Raw genomic sequence first — 15648 nt, 5'->3', positions numbered from 1 at the left:
TGGAGGAGAGGTCTCTTGAGCTCATGTTCTGCTCTGTGAGAACAGCATCCTGGGTCAGCGGTCTGATCCAGCAGGGTCTTCTTATGTTCTTAGGAAGAACAATGAATTTCAGAGCCACACAGAGCTCTTCTTCTGCTTATAACTGTGACAAAGTTGGGCAAACCAAGAAAGTTGAAAACAGTGCAGAAACCACAACAATAGAAACAAGCAAATTCATGTTACATCGCTCTGCCCTAGCCTTCCGAAGCGTAAGGGCACCTGCAAGAATTGGTGTGGATGCCTTTCCTTGCTACCCATGAAAGCTGCCAGTCCTTTGCATGAAGGCCGACTGTTGCCCATCCCTGTGAGAACTATATTTAGAGCAGAAGATGCTTATATAAAGCTTTACCAAAGGCAGAGAAACAGGAAGATAGTAAGCGAAGGAATGGGAAAGGGGGATGGACGCAACAGAGCAGGCGAGAAGAAGATAGGAATCAGGAGCAGGTGAGATAAGGAACTGAAGAATGGCTAGTGAGGACAACAACATGAGGAATTAGGGCAGAGCTCAATGGCAGAAAAGGTGCTAGGCTCAGCCCTCAGCACTTCCAGCTCCAAAAAGTAGTGGGGCAGGAGAAAGCCACTTCTTGTAGAGCTGATACCTGTTTGAACAGGCAACACATGGACCAAAGTTCTGGGTCGGTAGCTGCATATAGAAATAAGGCTAAACTATGGACAGATCGTGAAGCTGAGGCTCCAATACTTTGGCCACCTCATGAGAAGAGAAGGCTCCCTGGAAAAGACCCTGATGTTGGGAAAGATGGAGGGCACAAGGAGAAGGGGACAACAGAGGACAAGATGGTTGGACAGTGTTCTTGAAGCTACCAGCATGAGTTTGACCAAACTGCGGGAGGCAGTGTAAGACAGGAGTGCCTGGCATGCTCTGGTCCATGGGGTCACGAAGAGTTGGACACAACTAAATGACTAAACAACAACAACAACATGGTTTAGGGTTACAAGAATGAACTGCAGTCTCTGATTCACACGCCCTCTCTCCTCTGGTGTGGACACAAGGTGGAGCTCGGAAGCTTTTGCTTCCATTTTAGATCAAGCCACAGCTTGCCATTTTTGTCAAAAACGGTGGTGAATTTAAACTATGGTTTGCTGAAACCAGCCGACATCGGACTGCAGCTGACTTGCTTCATCTCAACTTCATAGTTAAGATGAAGCACCATTTAGGGTCCAGGTGACACGCCAAAATGTGGCTATTTAGAATAAAAGCAGGAGCTTCTGGTCTTCTCCTTGAGGTTACGCTGAGGGAGCAGAGGGGATGGAGGAGCCTGTGTCCCTGAGGCTCACTGTGGCTCACTGTTGTAACACTAAACTATGGTTCAGCGCTATGTCAAAATGCAGCCAGTGTAAGGCAACATCATAGAATAAAAAGGAAAGGGCAACACACCTCAAGCAGAACTGGACGACAGCACTGAACTAGGTAACAAACTAGAAATAATAAAACTACGATGCTGAGTTAAGTCTGTGAGGTGACTTAACAACATGCTTTGCCCGCTTGGCCTATGGCAGCAAATGGCATGGATCATTTTGATGTCATATCCTATGTTTCTATAGCTGCATGCTATGAGGGAAAGGAGAGGAAACTTGATGGTGGTTGCCGTCTTGCCCCCCCATTAACATAGAAGGATCAGGGCCCCCCAAAACTGCCAAGAGCTTTAAAAACATATGCTATCCATAAAACACAAAAAAGAAGAATGTTCTTGCGTCTTCTGTGACCACCAGAACTTCCTTTCCGAATGGCCGCCCTGTTGTGGGATATGGATAAATAATTTGCTTCAAATCATATAAACTCTGGCTTTGGGGAGTTTTTTGCATTGTATTTTAACAGCAAGAATGGAAAGAAAGCACTGGTCAGAACAAGAGAAGGGTGTAGCACAAGACTTGAAATACACCAGAAAAATTCTGCAAGGAAAGAGAGTCTGCAGGACTTGGAATGTGTTGGATTTACATAACAAAAAATGTTTTGGATTCCTGTCTCCCCCTCCCTTGAAGGACAGCTTTCAGCAGCCCTTTCACCGATTTGTTCTATGGCTAGACAATAAAACTGACGGATTGAATTTGCTGTTGAGGGGCGGTTCTGCCTACACAGCCAAGAGATCAAATTCTCCATCTTTTGTCGCTGGGACTTAGGGTGCAACTAGACGTGACAGCTGTGTTTTTCTGATAATGGACATGGGGCAGGGTGGGGGGGGGGCAAGTTAAAATGCAGCGTGTGTGGGAAGAGGGAACTGAACGAGAAAAAACAGAGCTTACTTTTTTCTACCACACCAGGAGCAAAATGGGGCTTAAAATGATCAGGTTTTAGGGAACGCCTGAGTGGAAAGAGGACATTTCCAATTGCCCCTCCCCCCCCTCACCCTGCTTGGCAGGGGTCTGGTGGCAGCACAGCCAGTTCTGCTCATGCGACTACCAACACCATGTCCAGTTTTGACAGGTCTCTCTTGGGAGCATTGCAGCACCCCTGGGGCTCTAACTTCTATTGTGACCCCCTGGGGTTTGCACTCCAATGTGCAGCTAGCCGGCATATCAGGCTGGTGGGGAAGAAGGGAGAGAATGGGGAAAGCTCTCTCCTCGCAGAAGGGGAGGGGAGTGTGTCTGGATCAGAGCCTGGGACGAATATGAACCTTCAAAGCTCATACATCCTTTGAGGTGGCTTTCTACAAGTTCCTATCTGAAGATGGTTGCTGGCATCTCAGGCGCTGACTTCAGCAATCCCTGTGAAAGTGATGCTACTACAATTGAAATCTGGTTCACACAAACAGCTCCCTACATGGTTGTGAGAAATACAACCTCCCAGCTCTGTTTGCAAGGCTCAAGCAGCCCTTCCTCCCCTAAGAGCCAGCAGGGAGCTGGGCATGTTTAGCTTGGAGAAGAGGAGGTTAAGGGGTGATATGATAGCCATGTTCAAATATATAAAAGGATGTCACATAGAGGAGGGAGAAAGGTTGTTTTCTGCTGCTCCAGAGAAGCGGACACGGAGCAATGGATCCAAACTACAAGAAAGAAGATTCCACCTAAACATTAGGAAGAACTTCCTGACAGTAAGAGCTGTTCGACAGTGGAATTTGCTGCCAAGGAGTGTGGTGGAGTCTCCTTCTTTGGAGGTCTTTAAGCAGAGGCTTGACAACCATATGTCAGGAGTGCTCTGAAGGTGTTTCCTGCTTGGCAGGGGGTTGGACGCGATGGCCCTTGTGGTCTCTTCCAACTCTATGATTCTATGATTCTAGGTCCTTGTTCCCTTGGTCAGAAACTACTTTTGTCGCAGGGCCATGTTTGCAAGAAGGTTGGCCTTACAAAGCTATAGCTGCAACCTATCTCTCACACCGAAAGGAGTGTCCAGAAAACACATTCCATGCAGCCATTTTTCCTAGTACATCCCTGTTCCATTTTCAGGTTGGCAGCTGCGCGGCTAAGCAGCACCTCAACAGCACCAGTTTCTGACCTCCTGTTATAAAAGGAAACAGACGGGTTTCTCGTTCACTGTCTGTCACAGTCGTGTATCGACTTAAAGTGCAGACTTCCATGTGCGAACTGGGCCATCCTAGATATAATGCCACAGAAGGAACTTTAATTATCTCCCCATGCTGCTTCAAAGTTTAGCACTTTTCAGTACAGCTGGATTGATACAACCTGCTGAAAATCATCCACGTGTAGAGAAATATGTGGGATGCGATACATAAGTAGCAGTCAAATACAACATTCCTTGTTTTCCTAGAGTGGACATGCAAGGGGATGTTTGGTCCAGCCAGTCGGAACTTCCTGTTTCCTCCTGAGCTCGGACATACTTCCTTTGCATGCGACTAGAGGTGGGCGTGACCTTACCTGTGCAGGTAACAAAAGCACAAGGCACGCAGCACTCTCTTGCTCTTTGACTTCCTCTGTCGTAGGAGCAACAGCTTTTTAGCTAGAGATGCTCTATTGGCTTTTAGCCAATAGTGGACACTGAGATTATTCCCATATGGGATAGTTCCACATGTATAGACTTTGTAACTAAGTCTGCCTTCAGGGATCCAACTGTGAACTGATGATGTTGTGGGTAAACTTCTTTTATTGACTTTAAATAAGATTGTCGTGTGTTTATTCTTTTGAGAGGGATAAAAGGGGGACTCACCAGGAACATACAGTTCAGCAATGAATTGTATGATAGTGAGAGGCTTAAACGAGCCTGCAACCAGCTAGCCGCTGGGCGTAAAAAGGAGAACGTAAAACTATCGCAAGTTAGGAAGGATGTTAACAAACAATATAAACTCTCCTGCCTCCCTGAACATTCCCACAAAATCAAGGGGTGTACATGCTGCTGTTCACCATGCCCTGATCCCCCATCCCACAAAAAAAATGTTTGGCAGACCCACACGGCACTATTCCTAGTCACCCTTGAACACCCTTGAGCTTTTTTGTCAAACGGGAAAAGAGAGAGAGATCCTCACTCTGTACCACAGCAGAGTCTTGGACGTCAATCATGATGGTGGTGCTCTCAGTGGCTTTCTCCAGGTTGGTTGTGACGGAGGAGAGATCGGGTTCACTCCTGCTGATAGTCCTGCCTGTCTCCATAGGCAGGTCCCCCAGGAGCGCCTGCTCGCTTGTATCCAGGCTGCTGCCGTCCTGCTCAGTTGGACTAGCATCCTTGCCTTTGTCCAGCTCAAGGCGGCCTTCCGAGGGGCTTGGCTCTTGGGGGGCCGCTGCAAACTCGGCATCTTTGGCTGGGGCTTCATCGGTCCTACATGGAGGAGAAGACAAGCTCACACAGAGAGGAAGTGGCAGAGACCAAGAAACTGCGTTGGGGGGCAGTGAGAACAAAAACATTGCCTACAGCATTTACATAACACTTCCAAAGCTTTTCCAGATACACCAACTCACAAATCATTGCAAAAGCACTGCTTGCAGGACTTCTGCAAGATGTGCCAGGATCCTGTTGGGCAGGTGGTGTAAACACCTCCACAGGGGTAGTCGCGGTAGGCGGTGTACAAACCATATATTTAAAGCACACCCACATCCCCACAAAAGAATCCTGAGAGCCGTATTCTGTTAAGGGCTCTAGGAATTGGTGTAAATAACCTCTCCCAGGATTCTCAAGATGGTTGTGATTTATATATATAAGCAGCCTTAGTTTGCGGCAGGAAAAAAAGTAACAACAAATGAGCAAAATTATTATGGCATGCTCTTTGTTGTTCCTATTGGGGTGGGGTTGACGTGGCTTCCCGAAGGTTGCCCTGTAAGATCTGAACTGGGAATGTCATTGCTCACAGCCCCTAAACTATAAAGGTAAAGGTAAAGGTAAAAGTAAAGGGACCCCTGACCATTAGGTCCAGTCGCGGATGACTCTAGGGTTGCGGTGCTCATCTTGCTTTATTGGCCGAGGGAGCCATCGTACAGCTTCCGGGTCATGTGGCCAGCATGACTAAGCCGCTTCTGGCGAACCAGAGCAGCGCAGGAAAACGCCATTTACCTTCCCGCTGGAGTGGTACCTATTTATCTACTTGTACTTTGTACTTTCGAACTGCTAGGTTGGCAGGAGCAGGGACCAAGCAACGGGAGCTCACCCTGTCACGGGGATTCAAACCGCTGACATTCTGATCGGCACGCCCTAGGCTCTGTGGTTTAACCCACAGCGCCACCCGCATCCCTCCCCTAAACCATAGTGAAGGTAAAGGTACCCCTGCCCGTACGGGCCAGTCGTGTCTGACTCTAGGGTTGTGCGCCCATCTTACTTAAGAGGCCAGGGGCCAGCGCTGTCCAGAGACACTTCCGGGTCTCGTGGCCAGCGTGACGAAGCTGCTCTGCCGAGCCAGCACCAGCGCAGCACACGGAAACGCCGTTTACCTTCCCGCTATAAAGCGGTACCTATTTATCTACTTGCACTTAGGGGTGCTTTCGAACTGCTAGGTGGGCAGGAACTGGGACCGAAAGACGGGAGCTCACCCTGCCGCGGGGATTTGAACTGCCGATCATACAATCGGCAAGCCCTAGGCACTGTGGTTTTACCCACAGCGCCACCTGCGCCCCCTCCCCTAAACTATAGCAGCTGCCAAAGAAAGTTGTGGGCTGGTTTAAAAATAGAGGAGGGGAGAGCGAGAAACTTTAGGCACATCTGCACTCAGCTCACACCATTTGATTGCAAACTTAATTAAAACCAGAATAATTAACACCTCCTGATTTCAGAAACTGGAACAATCATTCCACACAGAAGCATATATCGAAAAGCAGTCACCCCCCCTTAAGTGCTTGGGTTGTTAATGCTGAATTTTAGTCTGTTAGAATAGAATACAACAAATCAAATTAAAAGTAACCTGAAAGTAAAAACCAGGACACCCCAAAGGTTGTTGAACTTTTCCTAGAAAGACCCCCAAAATTGTTAAGCTTTTTTTTTTCGATTGACTTGCCTAAGATCCAGGACAAAGCGCCACATTTCTGAAATTTTCCCCGGACATCGTTTCTGCCTTTGAAATCCCAGTTATGTCTGGGAAAATCCAGATATATGGTAGTCCTAACGTACTGCGAATGTGCAAAACGTCCCAGAAACAAAACTGGAAGGAGACCCCATCCACTTCTGAATCCCCTTCCATTACCTGTCCTCAATCACCATTTTCAAGATCTCCAGGGTCCTAAAAATATATTGCTTCATGGTATGTTGCTGGTGAATTGTGGGTGCTGCAAGCAACCAGTCACCTGACCAGGATCCAGATTCTAGGACCATCCTTTAAGGTCAGACCTGACTGAACTCTAGAATTCAGATTCGAGGGAAACCTGCTAATTTCAGTTTGCCAGCTCCAGGTGCTCAAAAGCTTGCCAGGGTGAGGCTCAAAGACTGCGGAGGCTCTTAGTACATTGGCTCAGAAACCATTCTGGTTCCTTCAGCCCTTATTAGATAGTCTTAACAACTGACTACATTCTTAGTGAACTTTCCTCACTGACTGCCAGAGACTGGGGTTGATGCATGTGGAATTTCTGGCCTCGTGTACCAAAATAACTTTCCCGGCCTTCGGGTAATTGGGCAAGGTAAAGGTAAAGAACCCCTGGATGGTTAAGTCCAGGCAAAGGTAGGGCTGTGGCACTCATCTCTCTTTCAGGCTGAGGGAGCCGGCGTTTGTCCACAGACAGCTTTCCAGGTCATGTGGCCAGCAGGACTAAACCGCTTCCGGCACAATGGGACACCGTGATGGAAGCCAGAGTGCACAGAAACGCCATTTACTTTCCCGCCACAGTGGAACCTATTTATCTACTTGCACTGGTGTGCTTTCGAGCTGCTAGGTTGGCAGAAGCTGGGACAGAGCAACGGGAGCTCACCCCGTCTTGGGGATTTGAACCGCTGACCTTCTGATTGGCAAACCCAAGAGGCTCAGTGGTTTAGACCACAGAGCCACCTGTGTCCCATGCACGGTAACTGGGCACCTTGGTTTGGTGGATGGGGGCATTTGCTGGCCCTGCTCAGGCAGCAACATGTCTTAGGGGCCAGCAATGGGTTTGCAGCATACATAATTGACAGGCACAAGAGCCGAGAAGGGAAGGAGGAGATGGGGGTGGCTGCGTATTTGAGTCTGTGTTCAGCAGCTTTGTTTGACGGCGCTGCTGCTTGTTGAGGAGAAGAACAAATACACAGATCCATCTATCACACTTTCCATCCCTGCATCTCCAGGCAGCGAAAAATTATTGCTTGCAACATGTAGCATGGCCAGACCAATAATTAGGAATCTGAGAGGGCACTGTTTTCATGGCCAGCTAAAAATGTGTTTGTGTAACTTTGCTTAGAAAGAGGTGCCAAAAAAAAAAAGGTGTCAAACCGCACAGAACGGCTTCTCTGAAAGTAATTCAACTAGCACACAAAGAAACAAGCCAAGAATTCAAAAGAGAAAAGACTCATATACAAAAGACAGATTTATAATAATATAAGCCTGCCAGCTTTAAGAAAAAAAATCCACATGTGCTTCTGCATTGTAGAGAGAGAGAGACAGATGTTTTTGTTGTACTTCATTTGTTATGGGACAATAAAAATATCTGATTTTTTAATATATATATAAAAATTGCAGATGAATTATCATGTTCTCTTCAGTCCTAGCACTTTCCCCCTGCCTCTTGTTTTCTGTGCCAGGTGGTTTGGCTCTGGCTTTCAGCCAACTTGACAGCTACTTCATGCCAAAACAGCAGTTTGCACACTCTATGGCCAAGCTAATACTGCTGTAATTCCTACATCATCTGAACGTATAAAAATTCTCATTGCCCACCACCCAATGATGATCCAGCATGGCCAGTTAATGACTTCTGGGTTTGTTTGTTTTTACAAACATTATTTTAAACATCTTTTTCAATTCATTATATATCATTCCCCACGTGAGTGTTCTTGGTTTCCCCTTGCACCCCTTACCTTTTCAGCTCCTCGCCAACCACCGGCTCCTTTTCGATCAAGCCCTCCTTTTCCTCCTCGTTCTTCTTCTGCTCCTGGTTCTGCTCTCCCTCTGCGGGGCTGACCGCTTCGGGGCCAGCCTCTTGGCTGGCTGACCTGTTCTCCTTGGCTTCCGTCCTCACCCTGCGATGTCGGCTACGCCTCTGGCTTTGTCTGAGCCGGGCCCTGTCCTCAAAGGTCACGCTCGCTCCGCCTTCCTGCTCATTCAGATCACAGTTCCCGTGGAAGGATTTGTGGTGCCACGCGCTCTTCTGGTCTTCCTTGCTGCCTGGGCAGGGATTGGAACCTGGGATTTGCAGGGCCGGCCCTTCTTCGTTTGCCCGCTCTGACCTTTCCGCCCGCTCCTCCTCGTTCTTTTCGAGGCCGCTGTTCTCCAGCAGCCTTCTCCTCCGAAAAGCGTTGGCATGAGGGTTGAGAAGAGAAGGGTCGTCCTTGTTGATGCCCTCCTGGCTGGACATCTGCATGTGGCGGCGCAGCTGGCTGGTCCGCTGTTCCCACACAGACATATGATGCCTCCTTCTCCTCTCCCTCCTGGGAAAGGAAAACAAAGGGATTCAGTCCACCTGCGCCCTGCCAGAAACACAAGAATACAAACCAGTACATACAGCATGCACCTGCCACCATTCAAACATCACATACGGAGACTTGATTCTCTGCTCCCCTGCATTTCACAAATAGACAGCCCAGCCAATGGAATTTCTCAGCCCTTCAAAAATCACACCATCTGCAGGATCTTGAGAGAATCAGGCCCACGTGTATGAGATCCACAGATAACTACAAACCACCCCACCCCACATGTCCCAAGCGACAGGGGAATGCACATAAAGAAACAGGACACAATCACCAAAACAAAGAAGCTTCTTTTTTTAACGATCCCTGTGATGCGGTGAGCTCCCGTCGCTCAGTTCCTGCTCCTGCCAACCTAGCAGTTCGAAAGCACGTCAAAGTGCAAGTAGATAAATAGGTACCACTCTGGCGGGAAGGTAAACGGCGTTTCCGTGTGCTGCTCTGGTTCACCAGAAGCGGCTTAGTCATGCTGGCCACATGACTCGGAAAAACTGTCTGCGGACAAACGCCGGCTCCCTCGGTCTGTAAAGCGAGATGAGTGCCGCAACCCCAGAGTCGTCCGCGACTGGACTTAACGGTCAGGGGTCCCTTTACCTGCCCCCGCCCCACCATATAGCCTAAGTACATGGCATCAGTCTGCTTGTACGTTAATTTTAAATAAATCTGCAGTTCAGTTGAGCAAGGAAACATGTGCAAACAGCCATGTTCATTTGTGTGCTTTCGTTTGCGTGAAAGAACAGGGGCCAGACAGAGCCGGCCCATCTAGAAGGAAAATGGGACATTTCCATTACGGCTCTGCAGGGGGTGAGGATCAGCCAGCAGGGGAAGGAAGGGCAGTGGGACCCATGCTCTGGGTGCAGGCAGGGACAGCGAAAGGGGGGGGCATGCAGTGCCAAGCCTCAGTTAAACCACTATGTCTAGATCAGGCTTCTTCAACCTCGGCCCTCCAGATGTTTTGAGACTACAATTCCCAGCATCCCTGACCACTGGTCCTGCTAGCTAGGGATCATGGGAGTTGTGGGCCAAAAACATCTGGGGGGCCAAGGTTGAGGAAGCCTGCTCTAGCTGCTCAGCACCAGGACTTGGGAGCAAAGTCCACCCCAGACCAGTTAGAGACCCAAAGTCTTATCTTGAGAGCTGAGCAGTGCCTCTCATCTCTTGAAAGGCTGCCATTCAAACTGATTCTCCATGGCACAAAGGGCAACTTACTTGTGAGTAAATGCACAGAGAATCAAACTGCCCGATATTCCCAGATTTTGGCTTTGAGTTTCTGGGGGCTTGAGCATTTTTAGTGAAGGCGTGCCATCACTCTCAAAGCTAAACTCTCTGCGTAGAATTGTGGAGTTGGAAAGGAGAACGAGAGCCATCTAGCCCTTGGAAGGCAAGAAACTTTTGCCCAACTTGGGGCTTGAACCCATGACCTTGAAATTGAGAGCTTCATTCTGTACTGACTGACCTATCCGTCATTTCTGGCATGTAATGTTCATCTAGTCTCATGGCCGTTTCTCTTGATAGGGTATTCCAAAGGGACTTAAAGCTCCGGTGAGATTTCTGTCACGAGAACGCCTGTCTGCAGCATTGAGTATTCTGAGGGTGTTTTGTTGGGTTTATAAAATATTGTAAAAACTGCACACAGGAACACTGTGAACAGACAGACGTACCAACGCAGGCATACATACACACACAAAACACACACACATACTGCTTGACACATGTCAGCAAGCACCGACACCCACAGAGTACAACTTAATTTTGCCTACACAAATATACATAGAGAAATGTGTGTGTGTGTGTTTGTGTAGAAATGTACACACATACGCACACCCTGATAGTGATGTTAAGATGCTTCGTAGGTACACATCGCACCACCACCCAGAGGCACACAATGCGAACGAACACACACACACTTGTACAAATATAACACACACAAATTATAGGCCCACACTAATTCACAGGGGGTTGGTTCGCACACGTACCTACATACATATTCACACGACACAAACACAAGGTAACACACACACACACACACACCTCACAAAGCAAGTCTTTCACGTACACACACAAAACCTCTCACAAGCAGTCACATGCACACATACAGGTTGCTGGTGCGCGGTTCCCACATCGACATGTGGTGTCTCCTCCTCCTGTCTCTTCTGGGGAAGAAAAACGCATGGGTTCAGTCTATGACATTGTCACGCAGTCTCCGCACTCCCAGGGCGTACAACTCCACAGATGCTCAAACAGAGAGCCAGGGGTGGTCTATCACTTGTGCACAGATGTCATTCATAATCCACACCTCACTCAAGTACAGTGGTACCTCGGGTTACATATGCTTCAGGTTACAGACTCCACCAACCCAGAAATAGTACCTTGGGTTAAGAACTTTGCTTCAGGATGAGAACAGAAATTGCGCAGCAGCGGCGTGGTGGCAGCGGGAGGCCCCATTAGCTAAAGTGGCGCTTCAGGTTAAGAACAGTTTCAGGTTACGAACGGACCTCTGGAACAAATTAAGTACGTAACCAGAGGTACCACTGTACATGACATTAAATATGAATACAGGAGAGCAGAGGATCTCCTCTTCTGCACAGCTAGGAAATGGCCAGTACACAAGATATAAGCTACATGAAAACAATTGCTCTGCACTTGCTTATATGCACAGAGAGAGGCGTGTGCCGAGGGTCAAAGCTCAGTGGGAGTGTTTATGCTTCTGCCCGCCTGAAACCTGAGGTGATCCCCAGCATTTCAAGATAAGGACGGCAAGTAGCAATGCTGGTAAAGAGATCTGGGCGGTGAGAAAACAAAGGGTATGTTTTGCTAGCAAGAATGGCTCAGTGGGATCACTCTCCAAAAGCTGAGCAAGTCCAAAAGGGTGGGGCCTGCTCAATATACATAGCTGTTATCTGTTAAAGCAGTACATATGCATAAATTTCCTCCAATCTAAAGTGACAACACAATACAAATTATACCATGTATGGTCTTTTCTTCATTGCCTATTCATTTCCGCAGGGCCTGTAAGACAGAGTTGTTCCACCTGGCCTTTGGCTTGGAGTCAATTTGATTCCCTCCCCCACTTTCTTTTTTCCTTTCTCCTCCTGTGATGAGGCTGCATTTTGATGTTTTAATGTTTCAATGTTTTAATGTTGTATTTTAATCTTGTTTTTAAGTTGTAATATAATAATAATAATAATAATAATAATAATAATAATAATAATAATAATAATAATAATTTATTTATACCCCGCCCATCTGGCTGGGTTTCCCCAGCCACTCTGGGCGGCTTCCAACCAAATATTAAAAACAATACAGCGCCAGACATTAAAAGCTTCCCTAAACAGGGCCGCCTTCAGTTGTCTTTTAAAAGTAAAATAGTTGTGTATTGCCATGACATCTGCTGGGAGGGCGTTCCACAGAGCGGGTGCCACTACCAAGAAGGCCCTCTGCCTGGTTCCCTGTAACCTCACTTCTCACAGTGAGGGAACCGCCAGAAGGCCCTTGGAGCTGGTTCTCAGTGTCCGGGCAGAACGATGGGGGTGGAGATGCTCCTTCAGGTATACTGAACCGAGGCCATTTGGGGCTTTAAAGGTCAGCACCAACACTTTGAATTGTGCTCGGAAACATACTGGGGGCCAATGAAGATATTTCAGGACCAGTGTTATATGGTCTCGGCAGCTGCTCCCAGTCACCAGTCTAGCTGCTGCATTCTGGATTAATTGCAGTTTCCGAGTCACCTTCAAAGGTAGCCCCACGTAGAGCGCATTGCAGTAGTCCAAGTCCATGTTTTGGATGAGCAGTGTGCTCTAGAGCACACTCCAGAATACCCTACAGTGCACTGGAACTTTGTGGTAGACACGCAGGGGTTCTCTGGTGGACAAATTGAACTGAAAAGATATGTGAAATGGAAATAGGCCCGGTTTTGAAGTTATGGGAGTGATGTGGTTGCTACTTGGCTGCGGTTCCAACCTACCCATTCTGGAAATGTAAGAATACAGAAGACATGGAAGGAGTGCAGCCAGTGGAGAATAATCAAGCCCCTACCAACACCTTTGATAGCATGAATAGTGGAGAACCATAGAATGAAGACATCAAAAGCAGAAACCACAACGTTTCTGAAAATTTGAGAATCCAGGCCTCCAACATGCAAATAAAAATGCACAGAGGGTGAATTCGCAGGATTCACTAAAGAATAGTAACTTCTTCTGCGCCTGTAGAATCAACCGTGAAGAAAGACACAAGTAAGTGTAAAATCTTGTATTATATGCAAGTCCATAGCCCATGGTGATTGGGGCTTTTCTGTACTAGGTGTGGCAGAAACAAGGGCATCATTTCAAGATTCAAAATGCGTGTGAGGGGGGTATATTTTAGCATAACGTCTGTGTATGCTATGGTGTGCTATGCATATGGTAAGATTCCTGTGTAATGTTTGAAGGCTGATTCTTAGCCATTACATTTTTTTTAAAAAAAGGATAGTGGATTTTAAGACCATTTTTATGATTCCATTTTAATTCCTCATAATAACTAGAGATACACTGTTCTGAGGCAGGGGACGGGACTGACGACTGCTCCCCCCTTCCCCCCTGGACCTATGCATGTATGATAGCATGGACATATTGCAATGTGCACACATATATTGTAACACGTTTGTGTTACACACATCACCCACAAAACCTATTTAATCTGTGAGCACCCATGAAATTCAGCCTCTCAAATAGAGCACATCATATCCACATACAAACTGCAAACTGACCCACCTGGGAACACTCCCTTGCACCAGAGATGGAGGCTTGTGGGCACCCAAAACTATCACCATGCATCAAATCCTTGTGGCCAGCACTCCCCCATATCCAGGCCCACACACGCCAAGATGCAGACATTCCGATCCTTTCATACATCAGCATCCAATCTGTCGTGCTTTTCAGCATGCAAGCACCCTTACTCTAGCATAGCTGTGGAACATTTGATTGGGATGTTTGTTACTTCTGGGACTTCTGCTGCTGCAGCCAAGAATGGACCAGCTTTCCTTCACTGCCATTGTTCAGAGCTTCTCATAAGACAAGGGAGCTTTTGCGTATCCCAATCCCCACCTGAAGTTTTGGCTCTCCACCCAGTTCCCAAGAGCTAGACCATGGGTAGGCAAACTAAGGCCCAGGGGCCGGATCCGGCCCAATCGCCTTCTAAATCCGGCCTGCGGACGGTTCAGGAATCAGCGTGTTTTTACATGAGTAGAATGTGTCCTTTTATTTAAAATGCATTTGTGGGGCATAGGAATTCGTTCATTATTTTTTCAAAATATAGTCCGGCCCCCCACAAGGTCTGAGGGGACAGTGGACTGGCCCCCTGCTGAAAAAGGTTGCTGACCCCTGACCCCTGACCTAGAACTTGGTCTCCAAGTCCCTCTTTTTTACCCTTCTCTCGACATGTTTGCTTGTCAAATCTACTAGATCATATAGGATTCCTTTAAATGGGATCACACCTTTCCCGAGGGTACATTGAATTGTTCCATCCCAATGGCTTTCCATTTGGCAGCAGCCACCATGTGCAGGCTTTAGCCAGAGAGCAGGCCTAAATACTTTGTCCAGAGAGACCCCGAACCCATTCATATGTTATTGGGGTAGTAGAGTTGCCCCCCCCCCCACAGCTTCTCCCTTCTGGCTCCCCCTCAGCCTGTGAGAATGTCCTCATTTCACTCTTGTAAGCCAGATTGTATTGCATATCTAGCTTCAGTGGCCCTGGTGGGAAAGGGATGCTACTCTGCAAAGTGCCCACGTGATGCAGTCTACTCATGGGATGCAAATATTTTTACATCAGCTGTGAGCTGGGGAAGCCAAAAACAAGGCTCCAGCTCTGCAGCATCAACTATGTCCCACTGCTAACCTGCTGCCTCTAATGCGTCATGCCTCTAGGGCACAGGGAAAATGCTGGAATTAAGAGTATCTTTGGGAAGAAGCGTGAGGGTTGAGAAGATGTAATTAGCTAGACCTATGGTGGAGTAGATCACTCCACCATAGCTGTCAACTTTCAGATTTGAAAATAAGGGATCAACAGCCTCCAAAATAAGGGATCAGCAGCCTCACCTGTCCCGGGGACAGTCTACGGGATATCTAACAATCCGGGATAGCAGCGGGAAATGGCTCTGGAATAAGGGAATTTCCCGCAAAAAAAGCGAAGGTTGACAGCTATGCACTCCACCTTTGAAGCAGTAATAAAAATGCTGCAAAGCGAATTTGAAAAATATTTAGTGGTGCTGCTTCACTGAAGTCCTTCTAGCTCAGGGGTCAGCAAACGTTTTCAGCAGGGGGCTGGTCCACTGTCTCTCAGAGCTTGTGGGGGCCAGGACTATATTTTTTGGGGGGAAATGAATGAATTCCTATGCCCCACAAATCACCCAGAGATTCCTGATTCCTGGACTGTCCGCTGGCCGGATTGAGAAGGCGATTGGGCCGGATCCGGCCCCCAGGCCTTACGTTGCCTACCCCTGTTCTACGTGGAAATGATTAGGATCAATTTCCTTAATGATGGAGCAAATCTCTCCCCCCCTTTTTTTAAAGATGCTGGTGTTGGAATGGAGAAAACCTTCCCAACAACTTGATGAACTAAGAACGTCTTCGTTTTCACACTGCTTTTAACCATCTAAACTC

The 15648-nt window shown here is 47.6% G+C and overlaps 1 protein-coding gene across 3 annotated transcripts in view; it reads right to left on the bottom strand.

Moving 5' to 3' along the window:
• The window catches only part of CACNA1E (calcium voltage-gated channel subunit alpha1 E), a 494249-nt gene that overhangs the window by 101797 nt on the left and 376804 nt on the right, over window positions 1–15648 (bottom strand). For 2 of the 3 annotated variants that reach the window (XM_083621521.1, XM_083621523.1), the window contains exons 21-23: window positions 11110–11166; window positions 8408–8977; window positions 4476–4765 (exon numbers count right to left, since the gene is read on the bottom strand). In XM_083621521.1, coding sequence (XP_083477647.1) covers window positions 4476–4765; window positions 8408–8977; window positions 11110–11166 — 917 coding nt within the window. The remainder of the gene's footprint in view (window positions 1–4475; window positions 4766–8407; window positions 8978–11109; window positions 11167–15648) is intronic. The other variant, XM_083621522.1, reaches the window with a different exon arrangement.

The sequence above is a fragment of the Podarcis filfolensis genome, assembly GCF_964270895.1.
Source record: "Podarcis filfolensis genome assembly, chromosome: 6".
NCBI lineage: Eukaryota > Metazoa > Chordata > Lepidosauria > Squamata > Lacertidae > Podarcis > Podarcis filfolensis.
This window is presented reverse-complemented; position numbering and strand designations above follow the sequence as displayed.